Source organism: Cryptomeria japonica, chromosome 5 (assembly GCF_030272615.1).
Source record: "Cryptomeria japonica chromosome 5, Sugi_1.0, whole genome shotgun sequence".
NCBI lineage: Eukaryota > Viridiplantae > Streptophyta > Pinopsida > Cupressales > Cupressaceae > Cryptomeria > Cryptomeria japonica.
Window position 1 is genome coordinate 237,571,447 of NC_081409.1, and position 21,155 is coordinate 237,592,601.

At 34.6% G+C, this 21,155-nt stretch overlaps 2 protein-coding genes across 2 annotated transcripts; both read right to left on the minus strand.

Annotated features, from left to right (window-relative positions):
- Positions 1-16,717: 16,717 nt before the first annotated feature.
- On the minus strand, positions 16,718-20,369 carry LOC131063348 (disease resistance protein RPV1-like). Its single transcript, XM_057997130.2, has 4 exons — positions 19,289-20,369; positions 18,848-19,177; positions 17,402-18,748; positions 16,718-17,315 (listed from the first exon to the last, which is right to left on the minus strand). The coding sequence occupies exons 1-4, from the start codon at positions 20,363-20,365 to the stop codon at positions 16,854-16,856; spliced, it is 3,216 nt and encodes a 1,071-aa protein (XP_057853113.2). The 5' UTR covers positions 20,366-20,369; the 3' UTR covers positions 16,718-16,853.
- A 158-nt stretch (positions 20,370-20,527) lies between these two features.
- Positions 20,528-21,097, minus strand: LOC131063339 (probable 2' cyclic ADP-D-ribose synthase BdTIR). Its single transcript, XM_057997123.2, has one exon. The coding sequence runs from the start codon at positions 21,095-21,097 to the stop codon at positions 20,528-20,530; it is 570 nt and encodes a 189-aa protein (XP_057853106.2).
- Positions 21,098-21,155: the final 58 nt, after the last annotated feature.

Below are 21,155 nucleotides of genomic sequence, written 5' to 3' on the forward strand. Positions count from 1 at the left end.
GTTACACCAACAGGTTTATCTTTTCCAGATCAGCATGGCACACTATGGAGATGATTTATTATTGTTGTAAATGCATTAAGATGACATGATTAATCAGTTATTGCATCAGATATTATATTATTTGTAAAATGTTTTTATTGTAATATCTTGTAGAGCCGACCTACTAAAATTGGTCTTAGGGTATGGTATAAATGTAAGATCTTATTTATAAGATCAAGTGTGGAATGTGAAAAAGATTTAAGAAAAGGTATATGTGAGATAAAGTAGAGGCATACATGAAGACATCATTTGAAGGTGAAGTTAGGTTTTTGTAGAAGCATATCAGCATTACACTGATACTGAATCCAGCATATGAAGATGCAATTTTGTGCAATACATTCTTATTGGATTTAACCATCCAACTGTAGTCAGTGTGACTCCCAATTGTGACTGAGCAGTGAGCTCTAGGCTATTGGCCTTTCTGCATGTGCAGACCCCTTTTTGTACACTTACTATCTGCAGTAGAATCATCTAATTGTGGGTAAGGTTTCCCACTGTGGTTTTTCCCCTTATAGGGTTTCCACGTACAAATGTTGGTGTCATGTGTTGTGGATGACTATGTGTCTATGTTTCATGCATTAATCCTTACCGGTATAGCAATTTACTATTAAACCAACATACTTAATTGGTTTACCGGTATTAAGTATTAAGTTGGTTAATAAGTTTTTGGTTTGAATTTATTAGACAACTAATTCACCCCCCCTTTTTAGTTGTCTGCGAGACCTAACAGAATCTACATCTATTGATGAGACACTTTACCGATGTATGATTGGAAAGTTGCAATATGTTGTTCACAGTAGGCCAGATATAGCACATGCAGTAGGTATTGTTGCAATATTTTCTGTAGATCGTAAGGAAACACACATGACGGCAATCAAAAGAATTTTCAGATACTTAAAAGGCACTGAAGATTATGGCTTAGTATAATGGAAAGGAAATGTTTTTGATTTAAAAGTTTATACCGATGTTGATTGGGTAGGCAACATTGATGACAGGAAAAGCACAAGTGGAGGAGCTTTCTTCTTAGGAGATAGACTAGTGAGTTGGCTTAGCAAGAAACAAGGATGTGTTTCTCAGTCAACAACAGAAGCTAAATATGTTGCTGCAGCACTGAATTGCACCAATATAGCATGGACCAAACAACTATTGGAAGGTATAAAAGAGTAATTTACCGAGCCAGTAACTATATTCTGTGATAACACTAGTGCCATTAACATTTCAAAGAATCCTGTTATGCACTCTAAGACAAAGCACATCTCTATCAAATATCATTATCTTAGAGAAGAAGTTCAAGAGAAGAAAGTGGTTTTGGAGTATGTTAGCACAAAGGAACAAATTGCAAACATCTTCACCAAGCCACTGCCAAAGGACACTTTTGAGTATCTTAGAAGTCAATTAGGAGTCCTACCCCTATCTTCCATTCACTGACCGAGTTCGGTGAAAGCATCAATTCGATGACTCTACAGAATATCTTTTAGGATTTGATGTTGATTTACACACTTTAGGAGGTTTTCTAAAGGTGTGTAGGAAACAATAAACAGGGAAGAGGAATTGAAGACAAAATGTTTTGACCGAGACTGAATTGATACATAACAACATGGAATTCACTTCTCAGAGGAAGAAATTATGTTTTTAGTTCTTTTCATTTTTGGCATTGTTGTCAAAGGGGGAGAAGACTAATGTATGGGGGAGAAGTCTACTGACTGAAGGAGAAGACTACATTTCAGAACTGAGGAGAAGACTAATGACAAAGGCAGAGCATTTCAAAATTTCACAGCAATCTAAATCCAAATCAATAAAGTCAAATCAATTGGTTTTGCCATCAATGCCAAAGGGGGAGATTGTTGGCATTATAACAGACAAGAAGAAGGTTGGCATTCCAATTACAATGAGAGATTGTTGGCATTTCAATAAAGATATTGAGAAGGTTGTTGATGACTATGGATATAACTGATTAAAGATGTTTTACTATCTTGATATTATTATTTTGTCATTGATGTCAAGAAATTGATTTTCTAATTCAGTTTGATGTTGCCATATCTTAAGAAGTATGATTTGATGAGTATAAAGATGTCGGTAAAAGACACAGAAAGAATATGATGAATAAGGAGATAAGTTATTCAATGGGAAACTATTACCGAGTTAGACAATAATGATATCATGATGTTTAGATTGTTTTGATATCCTACATATGTTATTGTTTGAAAGGTTAATACTATACTATGTTACCGAGTGAAGAACCTAGTCAGTAAACCCTAAGGAACATAGTCGGTAAACCCTAAGGTTATCGCTATTGGTTAATGAAGGCAGAATGTCTACCAAGTGAAGTTTAGTATTTACCGAGTTACAACCGAGCTATAACAGAATGCATTAAATGTTTACATGTGATATTTAATGAAGGAAGCTGATGAGCTGGAGTGGATTAAATGATTGGTAAGCCATGTATGAAGATTGTTAAAGAATCTATGGTAAAGAAAGATGGGCAGGAAGATCTACAGCTCAGATTGAACCGCAATACCCTAATACAAGTTCCAAGGTGAAAATGCAAGTTCCAAGGTGGGGTAAAACATTTTTAGAGTGAAGGATACATTGAACCTAGACAAGATTGAAGATCTGATGGCTATGATTGATCATGGGAAATGTGATCAAGGAGATTAAGTAGTTGGAAGATTGTTTATAAATAGGAAACTATTGATAAACAATGTATGCGGGCAAGTGTATGCACGGGGATGCTACATAATGATTACTGAGCACAGAAGCTTGAAGACCTGTTTTGATAACATAGTATAGAGCCTAGCAAAGCGATAAGATAAGTCCTATGAATTGATTGTATTGAGCAAATAAGAATCTGCTACAACATTTTTAGATGTGAAGTTGTAGACATATTTTTGTTACTGTTATTTTGAGAAGTAGCAGAAAATCTCTTAACCAAGTGGACTTAACAGTCTTATTTGTAAAATCCTTTAGCAAGGTGACATTCTTATTGAGTGTTTGAAATCCTTTGACAAGGTCACTTCTAACAAAGTGAAGATCCTAACAGATCTGAGGGAAATCCCTTAACTGGGTCACATCTAGCAATGTGTTTGTAATCTTTAACAGTATTTGCTTTTAACCGAGCATACTCTAGAAGAGTTTATTTCTTAGTGGGTCCGAAATCCCATAGTGGTTTTTCCCTATTTGGGTTTCCACGTTAAATCTGGTGTTATATGTTTGTGATCTTATCTATTTATGGGTCTGCATGCATTACTGTTTTTCTGATAAGGTTACCGAGGTTGAATCTGTTGCTTTTATGCAAGATTAAGTTTGAATGATTCACCCCCCCCATCTCATATTGTTAGCTTGGCATCTATGCTAATCATATTTAGTATCAGAACTATCAAAATCATACTTTACATTATTCCTTAGCATCTAATATGCAACATGAATGCATGAACTAGAAACATAATTCAATTGGTTGGATTGAGTTACCTTGTAAACTATTATCATGCTTGCAAATTTTACATTAGTTTCGGTGATTGTTCTTATCCTTAGTGATCTTCTATCAGATGTTGCACTAGTGAGTTTTTCGACCTCATTGTTGGAAAATTTATTGCCAGGTTCTTGTCCAACTTTGGGTAAGTCGATGACTACTTGAATAGCCTCCTTTGTGATCATGTAAGGCCTATCTAGCCAAATAAATTCATTGTGAACCCTGATCCAAATGTATCTGATAACCTCATCTTTGAATTCCGATATGTACAGAATACTGATTAACCCTAGATCCTCAATTTTTTTGTATATCAGTTTGATGGTTCTGGAGTCTCCCAATATCACAGATTGATACATGCTTTTGATTTCCTCTATGCCCAAATCCTCCAGGGTGAATTGAATGTATGCCCTCACATCTTCAACATACATTACACCATCAGGAACCTTAGAAAAAGCTCCCGTAGAGTCTTCCTTTTTAAAAATTTTGGGAACCTCCTTAAATACCGTACTTAACCTATCCTTGACTTTGACAATGGTGGGATTTTGAATGAAAGTAGGAGCTGAAGATCGAGATGCCATTTCAAAAAATACCTAAAAGTGAATGCCAGAGTGCTTCAGATAACATCTTGAAATCCTTTCACAATGCTTTTGCTCACTCTTAACTCATCTTTTCTTCACTCTGAATGCTTGAATGCTTGGTGAGTGAAAGTAATTTCACTTACCCCCTTTTATCAGCAAATAAAACCCTAATTTTTTGTAATAAATGCCTCACCAACAACCCTACAGATGCCGGTTTCACAGTCATGTGTCGGGTGTACCTTCATCAATGATGAACACAACACTCCAAATCTCTTCCAGATCTCTTCCGAGGTAATATGCAAAATTTAGCAATGACTTTGCCAACCCCTAAGGCTTATGCCTCAATTACCGGTGAGAGTGTTTGTCGATGGAGGAATACCCTGTTCTACCGGTGGAGTTACCGGTGTAGATCCATCTCCACTTGGTTATTCAGATTCTCTAACCCATCTCTTGGCATGATCTTGTTGTATTTCATCTACCTTCGACTTCCCTTTCTCATTACCTTTATCATTATTAACCGGTTGAGTCTTTCTTCTACAATACTTAGCAATATGACCTACTTTGTTGCATGCACAACATGTAACATTTTTCTTCTGAATTGCTTTGACATATCCAGTATCATTTCTTGACCTACAATGATTTAAAAAATGTCCAAACTTTCCACATGCATGACATTTAACATTCATTCTGGGGTGAACTCACGAAGCTGGTTCCCACTTTTTGGTACATCCTGATTTTTGCTAAAATCATAGATTTTTTAGAAAATATAATGATTTAAGCTTTAAGAGGTCCAATTATAAGTAATTAATTAAAGAGATTTAGATCAAAGGCTCTTAAATCAAAATTTCTTGGATAGAACCTCTCTACTTCTAAATCAAACTTGCAATGGAGTCTCCTTTGCATCTATCAAATGTTGTTAAAAAACTAATTTTACATTAGATTTTGGGGGGTCAAATGAATTCATTTAGAAGTTTTTTTTAAAAAGTATTTAGTCCTTATTATAAGCTTTCCAAATAGTATAATTTATAATATATTTAATTTCATTAATATGTTTTTATTTTATTTATTATGAATGTTAGTTTTGCACCAAACATGAACGTCTTTGTTCAATGCATTAGGAAAAATAGTAAACTAATTCAAAAAAATTCTGAAAAAATATCTATGCACTAGGTATTTATGTCTTCTTTCTAACAAACAAAATAAAATTGAATTTTGATATATAGAGAACAAGTTATGTGCTCAAACATACACCTATATCTAAATTATAATTAGTCAGACTTCAAAACTTAATAAAATGAAAAATATTCGACATATCACCATCAAACCAACATCATGCCCTATGTATTGATGTTACAAACCAAAATTAAAAAGAATTAAGTTTTTATCATTTATAGAAAAAAAGTTCTACGTTTCGGGATGCACATCATTCTTAAAAAATGTTGTTTGCTATAAAAAACTAGTTTTTGAGGGAGATGGAAAAATCAATAAAATATTATTAAAAAAAAATTGAATTTTTTTTTTAGAATCTACAAACAAGAGCTAACAAATCACTAGTTTACATCATCTTCAAATTCTTAACGGTTTAAAAATTATAGGTGTTGGAAAGTGAAAGTTTTTTTCAAAATGTTCATCTATGTGTCAAAGTTGGTCAAAAAGTGGGAACCAGTATTGTGAGTTCACCCTCTGCAATCTTCTGATCTATGACCATATTTCTTGCAATTTGTGCATTGACTGGGAACAAAATTATAGTTTTGATTTGCTTTATTTCTACAGTATTTAGCCATATGCCCAAATTTATTACAAACAAAATATCTACCATTGAATTTATAAGCATTAGATTGCCTTACCAGTTTCCTCTATTTTGATAAATTTTGCATACCTATTGTCTGATCTTTATTTACAGTAATAGAGATTTCACCTTGTAAAAATCCAAGTCCTCTAGAATCATCAATCTGTCTTTTTCTTTTCAATAAGTCATCCAACTGTGTAGCACTGATCCTAAACTTTTCTTTATACTCACTTGTAGTAGTCAGATCATCTCTCAGAGTAGTTATTTGTCTTTCAAGTTCTTTTTCATTGTTCCGGGAGTGTGCCAAATCAATTCCCAACAAATTATTCTCATGATTCAATTTGCCACATTCATCAAATTTTTTCTTCAGAGATATAACAAGATTATCTTCCTTATTCTTTCTATCCTCAATATCTTTTGATAATCTCATAGTCAGATCTTGCATTTAATTCTTCATGAGCATGTTTGCTTGACTTAGTTTTTTACATTGTCCTTAAGAGCATTCTTCTCCTCATCATCTGGTTTTTGCAAAATTTATTTTCTCTTGGCTTGAGAAGATGATAACCTTTCTTGCGGGATAAGAATGAATTCATTTGCAGAATTCAATTCTTCTTGCAATTTCAAGTTCTTCATCCTTTTAACATCACAATCCTCAAGAGCCATCTCAAGTTGCTTCTCCATAGCCATGTTCAAATATTCTAGTTTCAGGATCTTCCTCAAGTTGTTAAACTTCTTTTGAGGTACCAAGCTCTGATACCAATTGTTGGGATTCAAGAACATTGAGGGGGGGAGGGGTGAATCAGTGTTTTGCTGGTATGAACAGTTTTTATCCTTTTATACCATACACATATAAATTAGTAAACAAATAAACATATAACAAGAAGAAAATAAATCATCCACATAAATGAACACCATAACACACAAAATTTATATGTGGAAAACCTCAAAGAGGAAAAACTATGGTCTGATTTGTGACCCACAATATCAGTTCACTGGCTATATGATAATATATTACATATAATAGGGGCCTTCACATGCAGGAAGGCAAATTGCCTAGAGCATATTGCTCATAACTAAAGAGCCTCACTGACTATAAGCTTTCTGCTGAAGTAAATTACTGAAAATAAACTCAAGAATGCATCTGCTACACCAAATAGAGTTCTATTTTTGGCTCTACTCTATACGGGTTCATAAACCCTAAATTAATACCAGTATCTCTTCTCCTCCAAGAATGCTTTACCAAGATATCTATAGATCATTGCATGATATAACATTTGCATATGAATTTATCTTCATACATATATTTCACATTATACAGTTCTGCTATATTCTCCTATATCCACAAATTTTCTACTACTCAAAATAACCTAGTAGATTGACCTATATACCCATTACAAATAATATGCCTTATGTCGGCTTACAATACATTTACAAAAGATATTCAATTTCAGCCTTGACAATAATTACAAAATGATTTATTAAGTAAATCCTCCTTGATGTTGGCTTCCACTGAAATATTGATGTCAATGTTGGTGTCGGTGTAGCCCTGAATTCTCCAAAGTCAGTATCTGCCAGTATATGCCTCCTAGTGCTGGTATATGACTTCCATCTGATCTTGTTACCATCAATGACAACAAAATAAATCTAATGAGAGTCAATTTCAAACAAAACCATTTAACAAATATCTCAACTCCTTTAATAAGATCTAACAACCTCTTTATCAGATTTGCTTAACACATTAATCAAATCATTTATCACATTTACCAATACTTTCACCACCAAAGAAATAATATAAACTTGGTTATTTACTGACTCATTTACCTTATCAATCAGATCAAATACTTTCTCAAACAACTTCTTATCAATACTGGTAATCTCTGATAATCTTCTGATAAAACATCATAACTGATGTCTTAGAAATAATACATGAAATGAAACATAAACAAAAACATCACATGGAAAATATTCCATACATGAAAACCATAAGTTTCTGATGTGGAAACCCAATTAGGGAAAAACCATGGTGGGAGTTGGCACCCACAAATATTTGTACTCTTTTGAAGTATGCCCTGTTAGGAGCTTACAATATGCCCGGTTAGGAGTCATCTAGTTAAGGGATTTGCCTACCAGCCCGGCTAGGAGCTTGATGATCTGTTAGGATCAACCTCATGAGAGGATTTAACACTCTTTTTGAGAGAGGGGACTTAAATGTTTAAGGCCTTTTAGGACCTACCCGGCTAAGGGATTTAACCTGTTGCAACTGTTAGGGAACAATATTAAGAAAATGATTTGTTACTTGCACTTCTCTACTTGCTTGATTAGATCCAGATATACACAACACTCTGCAACTCTCATACAGATCTCACACTTCACTTGGATGAATTAACACATTCTCTAAGACCACCAATACGAAAAACATCAATTGTGTTATCCTAAATAGCCATCTCAACTAGGTTAGCCACAAGACCCTAATTACATCATGAATTTACAATTCAAATCATAAGAGATCATCACAAATCGATATATAGTTCACTGCAAAAAATTGCAATGCAGTATCAACCGTTGGTTGATCGTAACCCATCACGAAAATATGATCTGTACCAAAGTCAAACCCTCAAAACACTCTACAAAGCATTTCAGAGATTCCTAAAAAATTCTTCCTTGAATCAGGCCAAAACAACAATCAAATATTTTCATGCGGGTTGTGTCATGTTACCAACTTAATGTAGACTTGTCGTCGATCACCGTCATAATAGAAATCATTACCAATTTGATGATTGTTTTCACTGGTCTTAAACCCTACTAAAACCTTAGCAAAACTTCATTAGAAATTTGAAACACACCTTCAGGTAATCTCGACAAGTTCCGGTTATGGTCAGATACACCTTTCCATGATACAAGTTCACCATCCAAACCGTAAATCACCAAACATCACCAATCATCTGATTCAATCAAAACAACTCTACTTTACCGGTTAAAGTCCTATTTCACAGAATTTAGTTCTCTGTCAGTAAACCTTGTCTTCTAGTAAATCAAATCACTTAGATGACAAAGAAAAACATTAGGAACATCATTTGACATATGTTTCTATCAATGAAAACACAAATAATTGATCATGTCATCTATTCATAGAATCTCAATCTCTTCATCACAAATATACTTCTATCCTTTACCAGTGCAGTCATCCAACTTCAGCTGCATCAGCTGCATCTTCATCAGTTATGCCAAATACCAACAATCTCCCCCTTTGACATTGATGACAAGACTAATCAGATATATAATTAGAGTATCATCAACATCTGCAAGTTTCTTACCAGTTCTCCTCCTTTTGTCATCTCCCCCTTAACCAATGTTTCTCTCAATCCAATCTTTAACTTCCATATCTTTTCTTCTCCCATATCTTCCATAACTGATTTATATTCTTCTCCCCCTTTGACAACAATGCCAAATGTGTAAATGCATCACTTATCTTCAATTATGTTGCTACCTCTTCCATCAGATCTTTGTTACTCAAATCAGAAAAATTATATTAGAGCACTAAATCAGAAATTTATATTAGATTTGCTCCCCAAAGGAGTATCTTGCACCTTCATCAATCCTTAATGAAAAGTAAACATGAAATCCATAGGATTGATGGATCTCCATCATTCTAGTTCATCCGGTGTAGGGGTTTAACCCCTAGTTTACCTCTAAGAAACTCAAAAGTAGCCTTTGGTAAGGGCTTAGTAAAGATATCAAATAACTGATCTTTACTCTTCACATATTCCATCTTCACCTCCTTTTCTTGAACTCTTTCCCTTAGGAAGTGATACTTCAATTCAATATGCTTGGTTCTGGAATGAAGTACAGGATTCTTAGAAAATTTTATTGCACTTGTATTATCACAATAGATAGTCACCGGTTCAGACATATCTATCTTGAATCCTTCTAGCACATGTCTCATCCATATTTCCTGCATGCAATTCATGGAGGTAGCTACATACTCAGCTTCAACTGTAGATTGAGAAACACAAGTTTGTTTCTTGCTCGTCCATGTTGCTAATCTTACCCCAAGTAGAAAAGCTCCACCCGTTGTGCTTTTCCGATCATTCACATTACCTACCCAATCAACATCAGTAAAGACATCCAAAGTAAAATATCCTTTATAGGGATGCCATAAACCATAGTCTACTGTGCCTTTGAGATACCAAAAAAATATCTTCATAACCACCACGCGACTCTCCTTAAGCCCTTTTTTGAAATCTAGCCACTAATTCAACAACATGATAAATGTCTGGTTTGCTATGGATAACATAGTGTATCTTTCCAATCATAAATTTGTACTCTTTTTCACTAACAACAGAGGAATCATCTTCCTTTGACAACTTCCAACCTATCAGCATCAGTGTTCCTACCGGTTTGCAGTCTTCCATGGCGATAGTCTTCAACACCTCTTTGATATACTTGGTTTGACAAATAAAAATACCACCATCCAGTTGTTGGACCTATAAGCCAATAAAGAACTTTATTTCATTGATTAGAGACATTTCAAATTCTTTTTTCATTATATCAGCAAAGTCCATACATATATCATCATTTCCACCAAAAATCATGTCATCTATAAACACTTCTACTATTAGCATCTTGTCTCCCATTAGTCTTCAAATAAATTTTGTTGTCCTCACTAGTATGTTGGAATCCAATTTTGATCAAATGTGCATGTAATCTCTCATACCATGCTCTCAGTGCCTTCTTTAGACCATATATTGCTTTGTGCAATTTACACACCATGTCCTTATCATTGGCCAAAGAAAATCCATATAGTTGTTCAATGTATACTTCTTCTTCTAGAATCCCATTTAGAAAGTCTAACTTGACATCCATTTGATAAACTTTTAGCCCCTTATATGCAGAAAATGCCAACAACATCCTTACACCTTCTAATCTAGCAACTGGTGCAAATATTTCACCATAGTCCTCACCTTCTTCTTGAGCATACCCTTTGTAGACTAACCTTGCCTTGTTTCTTACAATTATTCCTTCTTCATCCAATTTATTCTTAAAGACCCATTTTGTTCCAATTACATTCTTATCCTCCAGTCTAGGAACAAGTGACCATGCCTGATTCTTCTCAATTTGATCTAATTCTTCATTCATTGCATTCACCCAATCATCATCCTTTAGTGCTTCCTTAACTGTCTTGGGTTCAATTGTAGATATCAAACATGATTTCTCTTAGATCTTTCCCCTGGTTTGCACACCTGCATTCTTATCACCAATTATCTGCTCTTGTGAATGGTTTAGTCTGACATATCTAGGTATTGCATGTGTTGGTTCTGTATCTTTTGCATCAGGTTCTTCATCTTCATCCTCACTGTCATCGCTTATCGGTTGAGCATCCAATTCAGTATTTGTTAGTTCTTCATTATTCTTTGCATCCAGTTTAATGATCACAAAATTTTCCTTATTATCATCCTTTTCAAGTTTTGATCTACTTGTGCCTTCAGACTTATTAGATAGATCGTCAACTTCTACATTATCACTTTCAACAATTTTCTTAGATCTCTTATTGTAACATTTATATGCCTTACTCTTAGAAGGGTAATGAAGAAAAATTACTTCATCAGATTTTGCATCAAATTTATCAGTGTAGTTATCTCTCTTAATAAAACATTGACTTCCAAATATTTTAAAATAACTTACACAAGGTGTTTTTCCATACCATAGCTCATAGGGTGTCTTATTGTTACCTCTCTACTAGTACCCGATTTAAAGTGTATACAACAGTATTGGCCGCTTCTCTCCAAGATATTTTAGATATATTACCCTGTAATAACATGGTTCTTGCAGCTTCAACTATTGTTTTGTTAATCCTTTCTGCTATGCCATTCTGTTGTGGTGTCCTCGAAGTAGATATTTGTCTCTTTATACCTTCTTCATCACAATACTTAACAAATTCATCAGATGTGAATTCACCTCCTCGATCTGATCTTAAACACTTCAAGTTCTTACCAGTTTCCTTTTCAATGAGAGCCTTAAATGATTTAAATTTACTAAATGCATCTAATTTTTCTCTCAAAAAATGTCACCCACATCATTTTAGAATAGTCATCAATGAAGATCATGAAATACCTATCACTGTAATAACTCTTTGTTCTCATAGGGCCACAAATATTAGTATGTATCAAATCTAAAACATTCTCAGAAATACAATTCTTGCTCTTGAAAGAAATAGAGGTCATCTTACTGATTTGACAATCTTTGCATATCACACTATCCGATTTAACAAGTTGGAGTAATCCTCTTACAACACTTGACTTGCTTATCTTAACCAAATTATCAAAATTAACATGACAACATCTTTTATGCCATAATCAATTGTCTTCCATTCTTGCAAGCAGACAATTATTAATATTACTATTTGAATGGAATAAGTTACCTCTAGTTTTCTTTCGAGTAGAAATAAACTCACCATTACCTCCAATAATTCTATAGACTCCACTTTTAAACTCAAGAAAATAACCTTTTTCATTGAGCTGACAAACACTTAAAAGACTATTCTTAAGACCATCAACCCAAAACACATCGTCACCATTACTCTTCCCATTTAGAGAAATTGAACCTTTACCTTTCACCATGCAAGGAGAGTTATTTCCAAATCTAACAACACCTCCATCAAATTCATTAATGGTTATGAACTTATTTTTATCTACGGTCATGTGGTGTGAGCAACCACTGCCTATAATCCATTCATCACTATTATCCATATGAGATAATAGTACCTTTTAATCTGACAATTCCTCCTTCATGGATACAAACACAATTTCTTCATTGTCATCTTCATCTTTAGACTTCTCATCAGTCACACCTTCATCATCAGTCACACCTTCATCTTCTCTTTCCTTTGAATCTTCTAAACTTTTCTTTCTTATTGGTGTTAGGGTAGTTAGCAGCAATATGACCAATTTTTCGTACAAGATAAACACTTCAAACATAGCTTTCCTTTATACTTATTTATGTCTTTTGGTAAATCTCTTTGCTAATAGTGCCTCAAGTTCCATCACTTGATCTTCATTGTCTTCATTTCCCTAGTTACTTCCATGACTTGTCCTGCACTCATCATTTTGACATGTGTCGTTTCATTTTCTAGCAGATCAACCAGTTAAAGAATCTTTAAAGGTAGATTCGGTAGATTTTGTCACACTATTGTCAAAACTATTTAACTCAAAAGTTGTAAGCTTACCAATCAATGAATCAACAATTACCTTATCCTTTGAAATAGATCTAAGTTCTTGGATTGCCAATACTCTTATAGCATATTGAGGTTGTAGAGTTCTAAGCATTTTAATTACTATTGCATCATCTTCTATTTTACTTCCAACACTCTTTACGCCGCCAATAACTTCTTTGATTCTCTGACCATACTGTGCAATATTTTCTCCTTAAAGCATTCTCATGTCATCGAACTTTCCTATCAAGCTTTCCTCTTTGGTTGTTTGAACATGCTCATCTCCTCCATAGATTTTCTCTAACTTTCCCAAACCTCACCTGCAGTTTCCAATCCTTGAACATCAATATATTCTGAATTAGATAAATTACTTACAATAGCTTCTACGGCTTGCATGTTATCTTGTTGTTCTCTGAGCTCATTTGGTGTCAAGGGAGTAGTAGTAGGAGAAACATATGTTGTTTCAACTTGCTTCCAATATTGTGGACCAAGAACTTTGATGCATATCTTCATTCTGTGTTTCTAGATCTTGTAGTTTTCCTTGATGAACTTAGGACCCTCTTTCTTCATCATCTTGACTTCCTCAGAATCTTTTTCTCAAGTGGTTAGACTTTCTGCACACAGAGGACCAAAGCTCTGATACCAATTTGTAATCCTATGAGGATCTGGTTAACACTGAGAGGGGGGTGAATCGGTATAAAGACCAATTGCAAATTTGAACTCAAATACAAACTTATCTCAGATCTGAAACCATTTAACAAATATTTGAACTCCTTTAATCATATCTAACAACCTCTTTATCTAATTTTCTTAACACATTAATCAAATCATTTACCACACTTACCAATACTTTCACCACCAAAGCAATCATATAAATTTGATTATTTACCAACTCATTAACCTTATCAATTAGATCAAATACTTTCTCAAACAATATCTTATCAGTACCGGTAATCTCTAATAAATTTATGATAAAACATCATAACTGGTATCTCAGAAATAATGCATGAAATGAAACATAAACAAGAACATCACATGAAAAACATTCCACACATGAACACCAAGTTTTTGACGTGGAAACCCAAATAGGGAAAAACCACGGTGGGAGTTGGCACCCACAAATATTTTTACTCTTTTGAAGTATGCACTGTTAGGAGCTTACAATACACCCTGTTAGGAGTCACCCGGTTAAGGGATTTGCCTAGCAGTCCAGTCAGGATCTTGATGATCTGTTAGAATCAACCTCATGAGAGGATTTAACACTCTTTTGAGAGTTGCCCTAATAGGGGACTTAAACTATGAGCTCTTATTTTCTTCTCCAACCATGTCTTCAACTTAACAAAAGCTTCGACATCAAAAAAAATGTCTAGCTCACTTAATACTTAGGGCCTTCAAGCTTTTATACTAACCAAACATTAACTTCACTAGAAAAACATTAATCTACTATTGCGACATCAAAGGAGGGAGGATGTATGAAGAGCCTAGGAAGATATTCAATAGATGGCTACTAATAGGTAGGTGCTTGTAGGAGGGCTCATGACAATAATTTTTCAACAAAAACATCATCAATGAGATTTAAGTTCTTTCTATGCAATACAACTCTTGCTAGATCTACCATGGAATTTATTTGCAAAAGCTTTACTACTAGTAGAGTAAATAAAATAATAGCTCACAAAACATCACAGCCCATATGAGTCATAGGTCATTGATCACATAGCATTAATTTTTATAGCCTACAATTAGCATTATACAACTTGTAACTAAGCCACATAAACTTCAACTCAATCATAGCATGTGTAAGAATAATGGTTATGATAATTTGTTCTATGTCACCATGGGAGACTTTAGATAGTCTAGTATTGTAAGTAAAGCTTGAATCATGTTGGAACCCACTCCTCGCTCTTGCAAAATTGATAGTACATAGCTTGATGTGAAAGTACAAGAAAACATTATTTAGTCATACCAATTGAAGCACTCTAGACCTCGTGGACTTTTCTTGCAGATTGTCAGTCACCAATCTACCCCCATAGTTGTGATAACATGTGAAGAAACATATAAACATAGCGAAATAAACACAAGCTTAAAAATATTATTTGGAGCACATAGACATCCTCTTTCATATTCCATTTATAGAAACATATATGACAACTTTATAGGCTACACATTGTAGAAGCTTGGGAGGACTTTATTATGCATCGATGAAGATAGATGGTGAATGATGTAAGTGGCTTGTCCATGTCAATAGATAATTAATTTACTCTTAACACTTATAATAGCCATATGTATGAGATATTGTAGGAGCTTCAGTTGCTTAAAAAGTAACAAACGTCTTATTCATTTAAAAAATCTTTTGTGATATGAATAGTATAATGTTAAACATGTATATTAAAAATATATCAATGTATATATATAATTAATCGAATCAAATATTACAACAATATATATCATATATAAATTCAAAATGATATATACCCATACTTTTACCCTTAAAAATGCTACTTAACAAATTTATTTATCCTAAATAATGAATATGCACAATTACAAATTCAATTAAAATATGAGTAAATTTATTAATTGATTGGCTCAATTAGTAAATTAGAAATTGCAACATAATCAAACATATTCTGACTTTTGGAGAACATGAATTCGCAGCACTATAGTCTACCCAACCTTCTCATCATGTAGCCATGTTTAGTTAATATTTTTCTTGGTATTCTCCAAGCAAGAATGGCATGGTCAAAACTTCCCAACCATGACTAATTTGAGAATTTGAATTTTGCTGTTGATATGTTCTGCTTGTATTTCTTTGGTATTAATTCATCGCAAAAGAAGAAAAAACATTGACCACGTTTAGACACTTCTTCCACAATTTCATTTATTATGGTTCTTTATTTCTTTCCCACAGCTTTCCATACAAACTAGATCAACGCTACTTCCCACTTTTTTTTAATTATTGGAGCATCTTATTGCCACTTAAAATATATGAAATATTTTATGTCAATTCAAATCACTATCAATTAGGGATCCACAATTATCTTATAAACAATCAATTATCTAATTAAGATATGTTTATATATTAATTTGTGGAAATTAAAAATCTATCGAACATTTTAAAGTCTATTATTTTAATTGTATTCTAATATATTATTTTTATCACATTAGATTATATTTGTTGTTCCAATAGTTATCTCAGAACCATATATTTATATGTTTGAAAAACACGACCTTTCACAATTTAATAAAATACTACAAAATAGTATAACATATCATATCACTCAATTAAATATATCAACATAAATAATCATTACAATATTATAATTTTTTTAACAATACATAAATAAAATACAATTATTAAGAATGAAGACTTTTTTTCTCAAAATAGAAAAAAAATTATTTACACAAAAATATTTATAAAACATGAAGAATCCAGAACCCATTTAAAAACTACACAGATTTATCCTCCACTACTAATTATTCTAACATATGAACTAAATCCATAAACAACAAACATACATTACAATAATAATAAATCTGCACAAACAAATCCAAAAAAATTAATAACTAGATGCAAAAATTTCATGAATAATGGAAGTTCCATAAACCTAACCAATTACCACATTATGAAAACAATGATCCTTCTGAAGCTTATAATCAACAATAGCAGATTTTACTGTGAGTACAGTTGATTAAAACCAACAACAGCAGAATTTACCGTGAGTACGGTTGATTATAATCAACAACGGCAGAGTTTACTGTGAGTACAGTTAACCATCAATTTCCTAGAAGCGCAAATAAGCGTTGGAAAGCCTCCACGATGCTATTTTCTTCCCCGCTCACAAGAAATCCTTTCTCCACTTCCGTGACTCCATTTCTTTCATTATCTTCAATATCTACCCTGTCGGATTGGACCTCTCGTCTTATGTTAAAATACAGAGAATTGAGGGATCTTGAATGTTGTGTAAACACAGCTATCACTATAGCTTTGCCCTCGTCCAACCATATTACAGACTCCTCGTGACAATTCACAACTACACGGAGGGACATGCGAGGAAAGCTACAGTTTATAAGCAAACATAGCAGAAGAGAGCTGGTAGTAGAAAGATTGCCTACCGCTGCATATTTGGACTTACCAAATGACTGAACGACAGACAGATTGGGAAAGGCCAACGAATTTAAAATTGTCCTCGCATCAGCGCCTGCCGCTGTACATATAATTATATCTGCTGGCCATTTCTGCCCAGAAAGAAAAACAATGTATAAAATATAAATGACAAGATGAACATGACTGGAACTTTATATTTCTAGAATAAAAGTATTACCTGTATTGTCGTAATGAAAGGTTCAATGGCTGATCTCTTCTTTACCACTAGTTGCACGAGCTTTAATCTTTGCGCATGCTCTAAATTACTTTCCATTACCGGCACCTCGCAGCAGCTATATTCTAGCACCAGCATCTCCAATGATTTGCAGTGTTGTAAACCTTCTATCTTCTCTACTTTGTTACGACCTTTCAATTCAAATACTCCGAGAAAAACCAAGCCTGCAAAACTTGGTAGGGAATGTAACTCTGGACACTCACTTATCAATAGTGCCTCCAATAGTCCGCAGTGCGGTAACCTTCCTATCTTTGAAAGTTTGTGGCACTCTTTCAACTCAATTTTTCTTAGAGATGTTAATTTTGACAAACCTGGAATCGCTTCTAGCTCTGGACAGTCTTCTATCTTCAGTGTTTGCAGGTTTGACAAACCAGCAATACCCTTTATGTTTCTGAGTATTTTACAGCATTCCACCTCTATGAACTTCAGTGCTGTTGGCAGAGTCTGGACCTTCCTTAATTGCTCGCTATGTGTAAGCTTTAGTGTTAGAAGGTTAGGACAACACTCTGTGGAAATGAAAACCTTTGAAACTCTTGTCCAGGCTAAATTTATTTGCTTCAGTTTGCAAAATGATGAAGAAAACAACTTCCGCCCAAAAGGAATTACATTGATTGGGCAATTGGATATTTTAATAATATGCAGATTAATCAGTTGTGTGAGTGAATTTGGTAAATATTGCACTTTCAAACCCTGTAATTCCAAACGCTCTAAAAGATTCAAACGCCACATAGACTCTGGTAGAAATTGAATCTTACATGAACCTATCTTTATTACTCTCAACTTGCTGAGTTGACCAATGTTAGATGGGAGCGCCCTTATACCAGTATCTTTTATGCAGAGCTCTCTCAAAGACACCTGATTTGTGATGTTTTGAGGCAAACATTTCAATTCTGGAAGCATTGACAAATTCAAATACTCGAGCTTTGTTATGTATTCCAGGATGTCTGACTCTAAGGTGAGCTTATAACAGCGGTCTATACTGAGATGCTGCAGAAGCCTCAGCTGCTTAAATGAAATCGGCACCTTCGTCAACATGCAAGAGGACAAATCTAAATGCTGTAGGTTTGTAAAATCACCAAAATTGTTAGGCAGTGATGACAGCATGTCACAATTACTTAGCTGCAAGTGCTCTAGTGATTTTAGAAGGCAAAACTCGTCAGGCAGACTCCTCAGTTTGATGCTATGATCCACAACTATCTTTCTCAAATGCCCCAGTAGTCCTAGTGATTTTGGAAATGTTTCGAATCTCCGGCAGCCACAAATGCTCAACTCTCGTAACTGCACCGGAGCCTGCATCAATTTTTCGTGTTTTTAATATGGGAAACGACAGCACAATTGTAGTGATCTACAATCAAGAATTTCAAATAACCTTAAAGCCAAGATACTTACCTCAGCGCCATTCTTCCACAATTCTCTTAAGTTGTCAGAGTTCTCAAGCTCTAAAACTCTTAGATTTCTTAATGGTAGCCCTGATGGAAGATATTTATCATCAAATTTAGCACAGCTAAACCAAGCCAGTTCCTTTGATAATTTGTATGTGTATTTATTCAGATACTTTTCTCTTACGACTAAAATCTTTAATCCAAGGCGGAAAAGAGGTCTTCGGTGCCACCACCGAAACCTTGAAAGCCCTGTGCTCACATTGACCAGGAAACTAGGAAATTTGTGAGCATCATTGGTTTCTGCATTCAATATCATTCCTCGAATCTGGACTCTTTCCTGATTACAGTAAAACAAAAGGGACACACATTAATAGAGTGGGCTATAGAGAAAAACAAAAGAAATTTCCATACAATTGTAAGATTACAGATAATAAAGTATTAGATTCACCTCCAGTAACTTCTGAATGCCCGTAATCTGATCTGGGGACCATAGACGGAAGGGTGACTGAGTATTTGCTATTTCCCTTCCTAAATCTCTCAAGTGATCGTGCATTGTTATGCGATTGGCATCATCTAAGTCAACAAGACACTTATTTACAAGTCTATTCCAACCATATAGACCATTCCAGCCCGATTCCTCCCATACTGCAATGGCGCTTCTGTTGTCTTTTCCAATAAGAAAACAAGCTACGTCTAAGAATATCTGTTTCTCTTGAACATCTAAAGCTTCATAGCTCACTCTTAGGCAAGTTTTTATATCTAAAGGCAATATTTTAGAGATCTTATTCAGTAGATCCCTCCATACATCTTTGTCAGAGCAGCCATAAAGTTGGCCTCCAAGTACCTTCAAAGATAAAGGTAGCCCATTACAGACACTCAAGAACTTTTCAACAAGTTTCTCAAACCTCAACCGTGGAAAGGAATGCAAAAACGCATGCCAGCAAAAAAGCTGCTTAGCATTTGACAAATTCATTTCTTTCATTTTATAAATGGAACAAACACCCCAACATCGGAGGACATCCTTCTCCCTTGTTGTGACAATGATTAAACTCCCCAATCCGAGGTTATTCTTTGTGGGCAACAGAGCATCGAGTTGATCTATATGATCCACATCATCTAGAATGATGAGCACCCGATTAGATTTTAAATGATTTGAAAGAATGCTCTTGCCTTTTTCTATATTTTCAAATACTTCACCCTGGAAACCAATGTCCCGGAGGAGTTCTATCTGTTTTTTATATAATTCATTTTTAGCTGCAGCATCTCTAATATCGAAAATGATGCTGAACTTTTCTACAGATAAATATTTCTGATTATATAATTCCTTTGCCAGAGTAGTTTTTCCAGAACCACCCATACCCCAAACTCCTACAATTTGAACTCCGGATTGAATTTCTGCACATTTGTTTGCAATCATTTCAAAGTCTTCTACTAGTTCTTGAAGACCCACAGGATGCTTTGCTACCTCTAATGGTACTATTTGCATAACTTTCAATATATGATTCACAATAGTCTTCAACATCATTTGCTCCTCACTGGACATGAGTGAAACATGGTGTTTAAAAATTAGAAGAAACCTCACTAAACAGTGGTGATTATGTCGAAGGTAAATACATGTAGAAAAGACAAAAAAATGCATGTAAGGGAAGGCAAGAAAAATGTGTACATGAAATAGATTATGTATTGCTTACTCAATATTATTGATGATTTCGCCCTTAAAAAATGAGACACTGTGGAGTGCCCTCTTCCACTCGTCGATCTTTTCCAAGCTGTATCTACCGTTTTCTTGATGCTTTAAGAAGACTTTGGTATATATTCCTTTCCCTTGGGTCACCCATCGCAAATCGGAAGGCTGAACATGGTAGAAAACAGGAATAATAGTTGCGCCAGATTTGAGCATAAAGGAAAGCTCGGCAAGACACCATGGCGATTCTGCATAGGTAGGAGAGAAAATTGCCACATGAAGGGAAGCACTACGCATTGCTTGTTCGAGTGCTGTAGGCAAGAAGTCCCCCAACTGAGTCTCCTCAGAATCAAGAAAAACCCTGAGACCCGTGGCATGGAGGGCATCGTACATAGCTCTAGCCAGAGTATGTTTGACATAAGGTCCACGATGATTAAGGAATACATCCCACGACCGTTTTTGTGATGGTCTTGAGGAAGTAGCAGAAACTGATGTAGATGCAGATGGTGGTGCAATTTCAGAAAAAACATTTATAATTTCCGATTGACGACCTGTGGAGGAAGTAGACGCCATGAAATCTGGGTTGCCTGTTTGTGAGAGAGAAAGGAAGGGAAGGAGGGAGGAGCACTGT